A 14,513-nucleotide genomic window follows, 5' to 3' on the forward strand; every position below is an offset into this window, starting at 1 on the left:
TATGTCTCTAGTGAATCTAGTGCAATCATAAGTGTTGTAAATACTACAGTATTTTTGCTAAATATCGACTTTATTGGGAAAAGTGCAACTTTGTTTATGTGCATTTTGTGTTGTTTGAATCTTTACGAGTCAAAGATTGTTACCGAGGTTTAAAACCTCAGATTTGCGACTAGTGAAAGGCAAAGAATTTGAACATTGTGCAGATGTCTGATGCTCAGTTTTGTGTTATTGCTTTGTGACCGAAAAACTTGAAAGCTACATTCCTATGTTATTCCCAAATCAGCAAAAAAATAAATGATTGACATGCAGGGCGTGTTTCAGTTGGTAACCATTTATAAATATGTTCTCCTTTTTTCCAATACATATGTTCGACTGTATAGATTACAATCAGTTATCATGAGATAAAAACACATTCTTTTTTATTGTTTTTAATTAAACTTCACAGCGATCTGAAAGCTCACATTTACAGACAAGAGAACTCTGCTCAGCAAGCAAATATGTTAAAATAAAAAGAACTTTTTTGTCTGGCGTGGTTGAGGGAAAATGACAAGGATAAGTTCGGGGGATAGCAGTCTCCTCATCTTAATCCAAACGTTGTACCACACACACACCAGAGACACTGCTATACATGTTTCTGCTTGAGGTCATGGAAAGAATAGAACATGCATCAGACTATTTACAGCGAACTAATATACACAGATAGCTTGAAACCATACACCCTCAAATAACCTCAACTTAAAAAGTCCTGTTTAAATTAAGTATAATACAGTTTATACCTTCATTTCTGTAAAGTTAAGTAGGGCTTCTCTCCAGTAGCAGGTGAAACTGAGGACAACTGTCTCCATTTATTCTTTATCAGACATCCAAAATAAAATGTTACAGACAAATAGTCTATAATCATTCCCACATATATAAATTACTTCAATATTTTCATTATTCATCATCTCTATGACTCAAACTCCAAATTACAGAGCTCCTGGATACTGAAATCTCAGGCTTTTGTTGTTGCAGTAGGTTCGATTTATTTAGAAGACGTGTGCCAGTGGACATGGTGTCAAAACCAGTGATTTAGAGTTAGAGGAATATATTTTTATGAGGTGGAGTTACTTAAGTATGATTTGCCTCTCTAAACAGACAAACTATCTAACAAACCTGAACTGGACAGAGTGAAATATCTGAGCCAATACATACCTCTTGTGCTAGAAAGTTTATATATCATCCCAGATTCTGAACATTGTCACTCACCACTGCATTGCAATTCACATAATAAGTGTCTGTCGTAGTCTGGTTAGCACTGATCAGCGATCTGACGGATCACACGCCCACTTTCACTTACTCCTAATGTAACAATCGTAACAACAAAGTAAGTAAAATACATAAAGTGCACCATTAGTTAAGACCTTGTCAGGCATTTTAGTGCAGAAGTGGCTGAATAAAAATGCATTATGATTTAAAAGAAATCATAAAAACAATGCAGAAGAAAGGGAAAGGTTGGTAACAGTGGTTGTGTATGCATTTGCTTGCTTTTAGTCGCTGAGTACTTTCCACCATCGCTCACACGGAGGAGGGACAGAGGCAAACTTTGATTTTGATTTTTCTGCCATTTGATAAAAGCACCCAACTGAGTGAAAGACAAGTTGCAGCCAAAATAATTTGCTATTATTGCCTGACAGACAATACATATTTAATTACTGTGATTATCGACTGATATCATTTAAAAGAGGGTGAAGATTTGTTGCTCTTCTGCTTTCTCCTTAAACTCTTTTGGTTTGCTGATAGAGCAAAATATGTTGTGAAGATGTTGCTGGGGAAGTGGGAATGATAACTTTATCATTTTCTAACTAATCTATCAAAAAATAATCTGCAGGTTGACACATTCGCTTGCATTATATTATAGCAAAATTCTTTTTATTTTGACACAACAGAGGTAACTTCATCAGTCAAAGTTTGTCTGTGTCCCTTGTCCACCGGTCGGTTTTCCACATCCGTATGACTTGCAGTGTGACACAGAGGCAGGGTTAACAGAATAAAATTCAAAATGCAAACTATGTTTTGTTTTCTTTTTATGTACAATATATAACTTAATTATAAATATTGTCATTTTTCTCTAAGTACTGAGTTGTTGAGCCATTTGTATTTTCTGAGCAATGTACAGTATTGAACATATAATATTGTATTACATAGAATAGAGCCTACTAGCAACCTTGGTTAAGAGCACACTTTGAAAGAACAGAAGATGGATACAGAGTCCACAAGTAGAGTCCGATGGGTAGTACTTTCACTCTTGGAGTCCCACCTGATGTGGTCACACGTGGGGACAATGTGCCACGTGTCGGAAGTGAACTGGTCTCTGATTTAGATTAGAACTTGCGATCCTCCTGTTATCCTACCTGTTTGCAGATTATGATATTGAAAGAATCACTTCTCATCGTTATGTTTTTCATATAAGATAATGTCTAATACCCTAAAATGTGTTTGTTGGCTTTGTGGTTTTCTTTCTCTAGTGAGTTCGTTGAGATGAGTTCGTCCATGACACACACACACACCCCATCACATCTTCTGTCGAGCTAAATATTTTTTACTCTCTCAGTTCCACTAACAAGCCCAGTCCAACCATCCAATCACAGACAGGCCATCACACATTCGACTCCACAAATGGTCTCTTTGGTTTGATGGGGGAGGTGGGGCCTTGGGTCCGGGAGTCACGCGAGAGCTGTCGGTACATGTTGTCCTGGTAGGCCTGTGCCACGGGCAGAGTCCTCGCCACCTTCACGTCTGGGTAGGTGGGCACCTGGCTGACCCGTTCCAGGATGTCCCCACTGCCACGGGAGCCATTGGCCAGCTTTCCCAGAGAGGGGGGCTGAGTCTGGGAGTAGTAATCCTCTTCTAACAGGTGTCCGTTTTGGGCGTTGTTGGTCTTGTTGTAGTAGGCGATATTACCCAGTGAGGCGGGGGGACTGTAGGTGGAACCTTGCTGGACCAGCTGACCGGGGGAGGTGGGGCTGATGGCAGAGTCCATAGATGTCATTGCCCTGGACCGTGAGGGCTGATGCAGGTACTGCTGAGTCCGAGCCGTCTTGTCTATGATCCCCATAAAAGGCGTATTGCGGGAGCGAGTGGTCTCTCCCTGATACAACCCCCCACCACCCTGGGAGGGAGAAATGGGAGAGATGTCATCACAGGTGCGCTCGTATGTGGCTTGTAAGGGAATCTCCATCTGCTGAATGGAAGAGGAAGGCCTGAAACCCGGGGCTAAATTCGAGGTGGATCCAGTTGAGATGTTGTTGCTGGAAGGTGAGAATCGAAGGCCTACACTCTGAGAATGGATGAGAGGCCTAGGGGTGGGCACATGCTGCTTCATTTCAGTAGTATTGGCACTCACAGGGCGTCTAACCATATGGGGGATCTCGGGAGAGCCCAGCTGGCAGGGGGGCATAGCATTGGCACGCTCAAGAACGTGTTCAGAGACTGGGTAGTAGGCGGCTGACTGGCTGCGGCTTATCTGAGGTGTCTGGCTGTAACGGATGCCCCCTGGGCCCCCACTGCTGGCGCGGTAGGCAGAGGAGGGGCGCTGGGGTAGCTCATCCTTCAACAGGCTCGACTCCATAACCCCTCCTCGGCCGCCGTGCTGACAGAGGGCCCCAGAACTGAGGCTGGCCTGGACTTGGGACATTGACCGTCCATCCAGTGAGGGTTGGTACACCAAGCGGCTCTCTACATCCACTGAACCCCCTTGATAGCGACCACCCATGGAGTGGCCCATCTGGCCACCATAACTACTATTTCCCATTACGTTGCTTGGCTGGTTTGTGCGGACTATTTGGGCTATGGAAGGCTGCAGACGGAGGCCTTGGGCTTGGTGGTGTTGTGAGGATAAAGAGGGCTGCGAACTCAGCTGGAAAGAACGTTGGCTGCTCATCTTGGAGAGGGGAGATTTGGGTCTTCCAGGAAGCTGCTCTGTCTGATAGCGCACAGGTGACCCAGACTGAGACCTGTACAGACAAACACTTTCTAACGGTGGACTGGCTCTATACTGAGCAGCCCGACGTAAAGGGGAAGGCGGTGGGCTCTGGTGATCCATCCCCTGACCCCCGGTACCCATAGGAGGTGGGCTGAAGCGGTAGGATGGCTGGTGTACTGGGGAGGTGTGAGGGGGACTGTGTCTGTAATGGGAGTTCTGATGTGTTGGAGAGAGGGAGGGTGACGTGGGCTGGTAGGAGCCCCGAGTTGGGGAGGACATGGAGGAAGAGGTGGGGTGGTATTCATAGGGCTGGCCCATGGGTGAGCCTCCAGCCAAGTAAATCTGATCTGGATGTGTGGGGGAGAGGGGTGGACTCTGAATTATAGGAAGGCTGGAGGGATTTGAGAGGGACTCAGGTGGGGGCAGACCCATCGACATAGCTTCCAGCTCCTGCTCCAGGTAGTCCTCATCCTCAAACAAGTCCTGTACGGGCTCCATGTCTTCCAGACGGGGCTCTGGTGGAGGGGGGAGAGGCATGGACAGAGACAGGGACTCCTCCTCTTCTGGGGGAGGTGTAGGAGGGGGTGAGGGAGGAGGCTCCAGCTCCAGGTCCTGCTGCTGGTGCTCCTCCTGGTTAAGTTGGTGGCATTCCTCTTCCACCCTCTGGAGCAGCCGCTGGATTTCTCTGTTATTGGGGCACTGCTTTATGGCTTCATTCAGGTCCTCTAAGGCTTCAGGAAATTGTCTAAAATAATAGAAAATAAATAAAATAAATAAAGTAAATTACGCAAAACTGTAAAATCTGGGGGAGGAATATAGAGATCCTTTAAAAAGGAAGACCACGGAGAAAGGGGTAAGGAAAAAGGAAAGCATTCTTCTGATCTGTACAAGGATAAAAATGAGTGTACCTGCTGCTACGCTTGGCGCGTGCCCTGGCGTAGTATGCCTCATAAGATTTTGGTTTCAGTTCGAGCGCTTTAGTAGCAAATTCCTCAGCCATCCCAAAGTCCTGGAGAGATTAAGCACAGGAGAAGAATAATGAACACTACAGAACAGTGAGAGAAATTGACATGTGGCCAATAGTATCATTAACCATCAAAGGCTTTAGTAACATCCTTCAGTTTTAACAATTTAGTGTTTTTCACTGTTGCTGCTTTTCTGCTGACTTACGTTCATTTTCCTTCGACATCGGGACAGGTTGAGGAAGAGCGATACTTTGAGTTCCCTGAATGTCTTAAGGTCCTCGCTGAAGCCTTCGCGTGGAAACTTTTTGAGAGCGTACTGATAACGCTGTGCAGCCTCCTTCACCTTCCCCTTCTGTTGGACAAATACAAAAAGATACATCTGGCTTATCCTTCATTTATGATATATACAGTGGGGCAAAAAAGTATTTAGTCAGCCACCGATTGTGCAAGTTCCCCCACTTAAAATGATGACAGAGGTCAGTAATTTGCACCAGAGGTACACTTCAACTGTGAGAGACAGAATGTGAAAAAAAAAATCCATGAATCCACATGGTAGGATTTGTAAAGATTTATTCGTAAATTAGGGTGGAAAATAAGTATTTGGTCACCTCAAACAAGGAAAATCTCTGGCTCTCACAGACCTGTAACGTCTTCTGTAAGAAGCTTTTCTGTCCCCCACTCGTTACCTGTATGAATGGCACCTGTTTGAACTCATCATCTGTATAAAAGACACCTGTCCACAGCCTCAAACAGTCAGACTCCAAACTCCGCCATGGCCAAGACCAAAGAGCTTTCGAAGGACACCAGGAAAAGTATTGTAGACCTGCACCAGACTGGCAAGAGTGAATCTACAATAGGCAAGCAGCTTGGTGTGAAAAAATCAACTGTGGGAGCAATCATCAGAAAATGGAAGACATACAAGACCACTGATAATCTCCCTCGATCTGGGGCTCCACGCAAGATCTCATCCCATGGGGTCAAAATGATCATGAGAACGGTGAGCAAAGATCCCAGAACCACACGGGGGGACCTGGTGAATGACCTGCAGAGAGCTGGGACCAAAGTAACAAAGGTCACCATCAGTAACACACTACAACGGCAGGGAATCAAATCCCGCAGTGCCAGACGTGTTCCGCTGCTGAAGCCAGTGCATGTCCAGGCCCGTCTGAAGTTTGCCAGAGAGCACATGCATGATACAGCAGAGGATTGGGAGAATGTCATGTGGTCAGATGAAACCAAAGTAGAACTTTTTGGTATAAACTCAACTCGTCGTGTTTGGAGGAAGAAGAATACTGAGTTGCATCCCAAGAACACCATACCTACTGTGAAGCATGGGGGTGGAAACATCATGCTATGGGGCTGTTTTTCTGCCAAGGGGACAGGACAACTGATCCGTGTTAAGGACAGAATGAATGGGGCCATGTATCGTGAGATTTTGAGCCAAAACCTCCTTCCATCAGTGAGAACTTTGAAGATGAAACGAGGCTGGGTCTTCCAACATGACAATGATCCAAAACACACCGCCCGGGCAACAAAGGAGTGGCTCCGTAAGAAGCATTTGAAAGTCCTGGAGTGGCCTAGCCAGTCTCCAGAACTCAACCCCATAGAAAATCTGTGGCGGGAGTTGAAAGTCCGTGTTGCTCGGCGACAGCCCCAAAACATCACTGCTCTCGAGAAGATCTGCATGGAGGAATGGGCCAAAATACCAGCTACTGTGTGTGCAAACCTGGTAAAGACCTATAGTAAACGTTTGACCTCTGTTATTGCCAACAAAGGTTATGTTACAAAGTATTGAGTTGTATTTTTGTTATTGACCAAATACTTATTTTCCACCCAGATTTACGAATAAATTCTTTACAAATCCTACCATGTGGATTCATGGATTTTTTTTTCACATTCTGTCTCTCACAGTTGAAGTGTACCTCTGGTGCAAATTACTGACCTCTGTCATCATTTTAGGTGGGGGAACTTGCACAATCGGTGGCTGACTAAATACTTTTTTGCCCCACTGTATACACACACACACACACATACACACATATATATTAGGGGTGGGGGAAAAAATCGATACTGTGTAGTATCGTGATATTTTGTTTGCTAATAATGTATCGATACAGGGACAGCAGAAATCGATATTTTGTTACAAAAAAAGTTTTTGTGGACTGGAACTGACTTCAGAGCATGTTGATCAGCTCCTTTTTCTGAGCAAGAATCCTGACATTCCTTCACTGTCCAAATGTGTTTAACTTGTTTTTTGGCAGCAATAAACATGACAGTTTACTTATTTTAATTTAAGACATGTTTTATTTTAATTAAGTTTAAAACTTTTTTATTTAATGTAAAATTATATTTTGTTTTAATTTACTTTCAAGTTCACTAATTAACCTACCAAGCATGTATTTGGACTGTGCAAAGAAGTACCCACACAGGATAACATGAAAACTTCATATTCTTCAGATATTTGATGTTTCAGCTGGTAACCATTTATTTTCCACCCAATACATGATTACAATCAGTTATTTTGAATCAGGAACTTTCTTGTACGGAGCCAGCTGGACTAATCACTGCACCCAAATTCCAAAATCATTTTTTCCAAGTACTGTTGCAGTGCTATTCATCCATCTGGATGGTTTTGTTGTGAATTGCCAAGTTTTGTAGAATAGACAGAATAGAAGATTTCTACCTTCTTAAAATACATTTAGTTTCTTTCCAGAAACCAAACAACAAATAAATAAATTGCACCAAGTCAAATCGTCTAATACATTTTGGTGTAAGCTGTTTTATGTAGGAGCTATTTTCTTTTTAATAAACTACAATGACCAGCCAGAAGAAGCATGCAGCTAGCCGGCATTACAGTCAAGCATCTGAGCGGTTTCCCCAAACAAAACTGCTCTCGATTTATTTTGAGAAACTGATTTCTGGAAAGAGACATTTCTGCTAAGTTATTTTTTTAGCATTGTTTCCACTTTTAGCACCGTAAGCTGGGTCCTCTTTAATTCCATTTATTTTAAGTGAAAGAAAAGATCATTACAGCAAATAGCCAATGCAAATTTTCCCCGACATGATCAGGAGTTGAAGAACCATAAAGAGCACGTAGGCACTTCATCTTCTATTCTAAACCAGATATTATGATGTCATCATTTTTCCCAACCACCTAAAAAGAGGTTTAAAATACCCACTTGTAACACCTTATAAGAACATAGTGTGATTTTAATTTCCCAATGATATGTATTTTATATCCACAAAACTTATGCCCAATATATTTTTGCACCATAATATTCTCTAGCGACTACATCACAGGCTAAAATAGTCCATTTGTACCGTTTAAGCACCTATAACACATTAGAAAATACTGGTGGGCTACCCCTCACCCTCCAAGCAGATGGATCTATGATATTAATTTGAAAATCCAAGATGGCGTCTTTCTCAAGTTATCGCGTTCACAGTATTTTCAGAAAACTCTGTGACCTTGACACTCAAGTCAAGGTCACAGACAGTCAAACACACCTATGATGTTTGAGAAGATGTATCTATAGTATTCCTTTGAAACTCCTACGTCATTTCATTCTCGTGTTCACAAAGATGGGGGATAGGCATGTACTAGCTTCCAAAATTGGGCAACGTGCACCAAAACAATCTAGATGGATAAATTGCAAAATATCTAATTAGCCATATAAATTCATTTGTGGACAAACACTACTGAGATCTTATTTAAATAATGTCTTTGGCTTTATGAATATTCTAATATGGATATGATTTATAGCCAGATATGCGACACAAAGATCAGAATTTTTCAATGGGAGTTTATGACTTTACCAAAAAGGCATCTTTAAACTTGCATATAAAGGATATCCATAACCCATCTTTCATTCACAGTATGAAATCTGAGCTGCTGAGTGCACAGCCTGTTCTCTGACCTTGTAGAAACTGTCTCCTTCCTCGATGAGTTTGCTGAGTAAGATGTTCATGATGTCGGGTTTGGAGGTGGCCATAGCCCACGTGGCTGGACCTGTGTGACAAAGGGGGGAGCAGATGAAAGAAAGACACGCAGTAATAAGCAGAGAGAAGGAGCAGGAGGAGAAAGAGGAGAGGAGCGACTGGGAGTCACAGTACACACAACAATAATAACAGGAATGAGGACAACAGTCAAAATGGAGGAATGGAAGAGAAAAGACAGGCAATCCACTGCAGAGGAAAGATTACGAAAAAATAAATAAAAAACTATCCTGACACCTCGAGAGCACTGTCACCATCGTGACATCATGCCTGGGTCAAATGCCATTTGCCAATAATTTTTTAAAAGTGCTTATTTGTCGTACAAAAATTAGCATTGTCATTGTTGTGAAAAGTGGCTTTTTATTTTGTTTTTTTAACAATTAATTATATAATATCTGCAAATATGTTTTGGCCCAGGCAACCTAGTGTAGATGTGTATACAGAGAAATTAAATCAAAGCATACTGTCATGACTTTCTACTAAGACACAGTTTCTGTCTTGTTAAGAAGTGCAGGTGTACAGTAATTCACAGACGTGATTAAAAAGCAAGAAAATCAAACGGGGAAAAAAAAACTAACAGGGGAAAAAAATGATTGAGAAATCAAACACAATCCCTTGACTGAAACGGTCTTTGTTGTATCTGCGCAACAGCAATCCTTGACACATGTGCACACACCACAGAGATGAAAAGGAGGAGGATTTAGCACAAGGAGACAGAGGGGCAGTTACGGGAAAAACAAAAGAGGCAAGCAGGAGGGATAAAACGGGGCTCTGCAGGCGTGAGCTGTCCCCTGAACTGGTGGTGAGGGTGGGAATGCTGCTGCCTGGCCTAGCTGACACTGACAAAACGTCTGGAGGATGGTTTATCACTGCAGTCTGTGGTGGCGGTGGCACAGAGGTATTACAAATACATGCAGTGACGCTAAATCACTACCACGCAAGAGTTACTGTGGGCTTCCGTCATGCATCTGTGGGATGGAGGGTCAACACCTTGATACGACGTCACAGGCTGGAGGCTGGGCATGCTGTCATTAACCACTTCAACGTTAGCATCTACCTCTAGGCAATCCCGACTGCGTCTCTGTCAGTGCTAATACCTTTGCATGTTATTATTTGTCAGTTTGGGAAGGTTTTTGGTAGCTAAGCTCGCCTGCCGACACTTAGGACGACACAGACAACACAGAGAGAGGAGATAGAGCTGTCAAAATGCCTGGTAGGGTGAGAAGTCGACAGCCTTGGCTTTACCTCGGGGCCGACTGGGCAGCGTCTGACATCCTGGGGCCGGAGAGAGAGGCGGGGGGATAGGAGTAAGAGGGGAAGAGGAGGGAGGTCATGAGCAAGGGATGGAGTGTAAGTAGGAAGGGGAGGGCAGGATTGCAGGGAAACAGGGGTGTGGGAGTGCGTAGGAATGAGAGGAAAGAAAGAGATAGAAACAGCAGGAGGGTGAAAGAGAAGAGAGGTGATGATGGTGGAGGAGGAAGAGAAGTGAGAAAAGGAATACAAGCAGCAGTGAGAAGCGGAGATAAGTGCCTCAGCAAAAAGATACAAAAGAAAAAAACAAAAAGAAACCACCACAAGCGCTAATAACAACCTGTCTCTGAGCAACCGCAGAGGAATCGAGAGAGGGGACGTGATTGTGAGAGAAACAGGGAGATAGCGTGAGCGATAGAGACAAACAGAGGCGCTGAGAGAACATGACAGAGAGAGAGAAAGCAAAACAACACAACAGCAACAGTAGTACAATAAAAAGAAACACATCAGAGCCATAAATAGCTGTGGAGAAGCAGCACCAGGGGGGTGGGATGGCATACAGTAGCAGGAAGTTGTTTATGCTACATGGAGACACAAACCTGAATCCATGGCTTATTACACTGGAGTACTACAGTGCTCTATAATGACCAGCAGGAAGTGTGTACACAATCATCCTGTGAATTCTCCTTTTATAGTCTTTCATGCAGCTCATGCTTAAACGCCGATGCATGACCTTTTCAGCCAAAATACAATCTCCAATTGTATCTTATTTCACAGCAGGCAAATAATGCTGTTATGTGGCGCTACAGAACAAAGGTGCTGCACTTAAGAGTCCCTCGTCTGTTTGCTAAATAATAGGTTCTTTAATTCTGTCAACTTGCTCTTACCTATCTTGGCTCCTTTCTTTAGCAGGGCGACTACCACGGACGTGTTTCTGCAGCCCACTGCTCTGTCCAGAGGACGCATCCCGCTGTAGTCTACGTGCTCTATCATGGCCCCATGGTCCACCAAGAACTGGACCTGGAGAGACAAAGAAAATGGAGTGAATGAGCGAAAAAGAGAAGGACAGAGAGACATATCATCCAGGATTCCAAAGCCTCTCTTGTACATTACGCCAACAAAGGAACAGTGATGAACCAGCAACGGGGGCCATGGTTGGCCAAGGAGTCTCTGATGCACGTGAGAAGTGAAGGCTGGTGTGGTCTGATCCAGCAAGACGAGTTACTGTAGGTCAAATTGCTGATAGTTATTATTATTATTATTATGTATGACCATTTGGGAGGTCTTTATCAGTAAAGGTAATGTTGTAGAACTTGTGAAAATATACTTAAAAGTCAAAATTTGGTGCTTTCCTTAAAATGTTTGAAATATGCCCAGTGAGGCCGGATTAGGGTCTTTGCCAGGCCCATTCTGGCCCCTTGGCCTTATGTTTGACACCTCTGTCTATAAAAAAGAAATCATACTACTCTATAGCTTACCATAGAAATAGCTAAGCTAGTTACAAATTTGCTAAATCAATGTCAGCAATATAAAAACCTGCTCAGACACATACGAGCTACGTATGGGTGTCGTATATGCATTCCTTTGGTTTCCACATTAGCTACATACCACTTCAGAGTCGCCGTAGAAGGCAGCCAGGTCGAGGGGCGTGCGTCCGTTCTTGTCCGCGTGGTCAGTGGCGGCTCCGCTCTCCACCAGGCAGCGGACAACAGGTAAATGGCCTTTCAGACACGCCCAGCTCAGAGCAGTTAGACCCTCCTTATCCATCAATGACAGGGAGGCTCCTGGGACGGGAAACAGTAGCAGGAACAGTGAGACGCAGCCAAGCGTATTTTTGTACTCCATCTCAGAGTAATCTCCATCTGTGGTTGGCTGGTTTGTATTTGTGCGTCTCTGTTTTTTTAATAACTAACTGCTGTATTACTTTTGATTGATTTTGTAAATTTGCCATTGATTTCATTTGGATCCAATTACAGTAAACATAATTTGAAAACCGTAATTAGGTTCAGTTTTATTAGTGCAGTCAGTATTCTTGTGTTGTAATCTCAAATCAATTTGAGGCAAATATATTTGCTTTAAATCTTTTCCATTTTAAGGGGATTTTCTTTTATCCTTCGCTGGCTCCTGTGACCTGTCAAATCTGATTCTCCTGCCATCCATCATGTCTGACTTTGATATACAACTTTGTGTTTGCACCCAGTCCAAATACAGAAACATTTAGCAGTGCTAGCATGACCATCAGGCAAATACCGACACATATTTCTTCCCTTCACTATTTGAGTTCAGAAGATCTGTTGAGAGATGTGCACAAACACTTCCCAACAACAATTACAATGTTGTATCGGTTTCCTGCTGTGACAGAAGTATTTTTTTAGCTAAATACATTGACCTGACTGAGTTTCAATTTGCTTTCAAGTTCTTTTCTTTATTCACCTTGAGCTAGTAAAAACTCAACAGTTCCCAGGTGTCCTTCTGAGGCGGCCATCATCAGAGGCGTACGACCCTGCTTGTCAGCCAGGTTCACATCTGCTCCATGTGTAAGTAAAAGGTCCACAATCTGCAACACCCAATGCAACATCAAAGAGATAAGTTAACACGAAAACTGCAGCTAGAAATTCATTTTTAAAACTATTACTCTGACAGTTAGATTAGGCAACAGCAGGGAAAATTAAGCTTTTCCCAAAGCCTAATGAGATGCATCCAAATTTTTCATTTTTTTGCAAGTTTTCAAAGCAAAATATATTCATTTAGCAAATAGGATCAGGTGGCCACTGACCTGCCAGTGTCCCTGCCGGACGGCGCTGAACAGTGGGACGATGCCTCGCCTGTTGGGCTGAGCCACAGCTGCACCCTGCTCCAGTAACAGACGGCAAACCTCCAGCTTCCCACGACCAGAGGCTGCAGTTAGAGCTGAATGCACAGATACACAACCGTGTGATGTTATGGCTAGTTAGGAGCACAAAATTAGCATATTATCATCTGCTCATTTCCAACTCCATACTTTTTTGCATAATTGCATATCTTCGTTTTTTAGTAAGTCAAAAGAATCCTTATTAATCTCATGCTGGGACTTGAGCCCCTAATTCATCCTCTGTCTGAAGTAAGCCATTTGAACGCCTTTCCCTTTCACTTTATTCTAATTTGAATAACAGACTTGAGAGACTGCTGAGCCCGATGACCATATTAAGGATATCCTCTCTCTGTGAGAAAGAGAGTTTAGACCAGTATGAAGCTCGAGCTTTAGGTTCATAGAGATTACACTTACACATACTGACTTGATTATTGCTTTAATGTACATAAGACGCAGGTACTTTAAGTGACGAGGAGAGGAGAGATGTAATTGAAATCATTTCAGCAGACTGAATCAGAGCGGCAGCAGACCTGGTAGTGTGAGCCCAGCTTCAACCTACTTGTTCTTTGCTGGAGAAACATTTAGGTATATCATAAACTCTAAGTGTCAATATGCATAGTCTCCCTCAGGCTGTTAACATACTTCCACTTGACCTATCTAGTAACACTGGGATTGGAAATCATGTGCCAGAACAGCTGTTACCCTTTTGAACCCTTATAAACAATGAAAGCAGAGCTGAATGACTCCCCCTCTTCAACAGTGAGAAGACAGTCGTTCCAAAACTGTAGCAGGGGCACTAAAGATTGCAATGAGGTTTTATAGCTCTAGGTTATAATGATACATTACATTTCTCAACATCCTGCAATCAGACTAGTCATTTCTAAGCACCCTAGAGCTCAGTCAAAGCCCCCCTCCTCTCCCCTGTGTGGGCCCAGCCCTGTCTATGCTCCAATGACACCACTGCACTGTCATCAGCGTCTGACGCAGCAGCAGCCAGCAGCAGACACACTAGAAACATCTCCCACATCCGCACTGCAGCGCTCTGCCTCGCAGTGAAAAACCCTCTCACAGAAACTCCATCAGTCTGAACTTTATGGGGAAAAAACGATGATACATCTTTGCATTTGCACAGGGGATTTAACATGAGCATTCACAGTCATCTGTTATTCTGAACTGGTGGTTTTAGATGCATAATGCTCAGTTACAGTATGGATTCCCACCTGTCTCTCCCCACAGAGTGTCAAAGTTATTGATCTGAGCCCGCTCCACCTCCTCTTCATCTTTCTCTGGCAGGTCCAGCAGGTAAGACACGATCTGATGGGGAATAAGATTCAAGATGGCACTGATTAATGTCCAAGTTTCCTCTTACAGAGCGAAATCTACTACCCTTTAAATCTGTTGTAATCTGATCTGAGAGACCGGATTGTACACAAGTCATCAGCAACAGTGCTGACAACCAGATCTCTGCCAGTCAACTGCAGAATATATT

The 14,513-nt window shown here is 43.3% G+C and overlaps 1 protein-coding gene across 3 annotated transcripts in view; it reads right to left on the reverse strand.

Moving 5' to 3' along the window:
* Positions 1 to 448: 448 nt before the first annotated feature.
* The window catches only part of tanc2b (tetratricopeptide repeat, ankyrin repeat and coiled-coil containing 2b), a 190,091-nt gene continuing 176,026 nt past the window's right edge, over positions 449 to 14,513 (reverse strand). For all 3 annotated transcript variants that reach the window (XM_085361558.1, XM_085361559.1, XM_085361560.1), the window contains 9 exons: positions 14,245 to 14,338; positions 12,950 to 13,083; positions 12,607 to 12,730; positions 11,782 to 11,957; positions 11,061 to 11,193; positions 8,844 to 8,935; positions 5,132 to 5,278; positions 4,870 to 4,970; positions 449 to 4,706 (listed from right to left, as the gene is read on the reverse strand). In XM_085361558.1, the coding sequence (XP_085217684.1) occupies positions 2,636 to 4,706; positions 4,870 to 4,970; positions 5,132 to 5,278; positions 8,844 to 8,935; positions 11,061 to 11,193; positions 11,782 to 11,957; positions 12,607 to 12,730; positions 12,950 to 13,083; positions 14,245 to 14,338 (3,072 nt within the window). In that variant the 3' untranslated portion in view covers positions 449 to 2,635. The remainder of the gene's footprint in view (positions 4,707 to 4,869; positions 4,971 to 5,131; positions 5,279 to 8,843; positions 8,936 to 11,060; positions 11,194 to 11,781; positions 11,958 to 12,606; positions 12,731 to 12,949; positions 13,084 to 14,244; positions 14,339 to 14,513) is intronic.

This window comes from Diplotaxodon limnothrissa, linkage group LG8 (genome assembly GCF_057381915.1).
Source record: "Diplotaxodon limnothrissa isolate DT_005_m linkage group LG8, D_limnothrissa_male_GT1.1, whole genome shotgun sequence".
NCBI lineage: Eukaryota > Metazoa > Chordata > Actinopteri > Cichliformes > Cichlidae > Diplotaxodon > Diplotaxodon limnothrissa.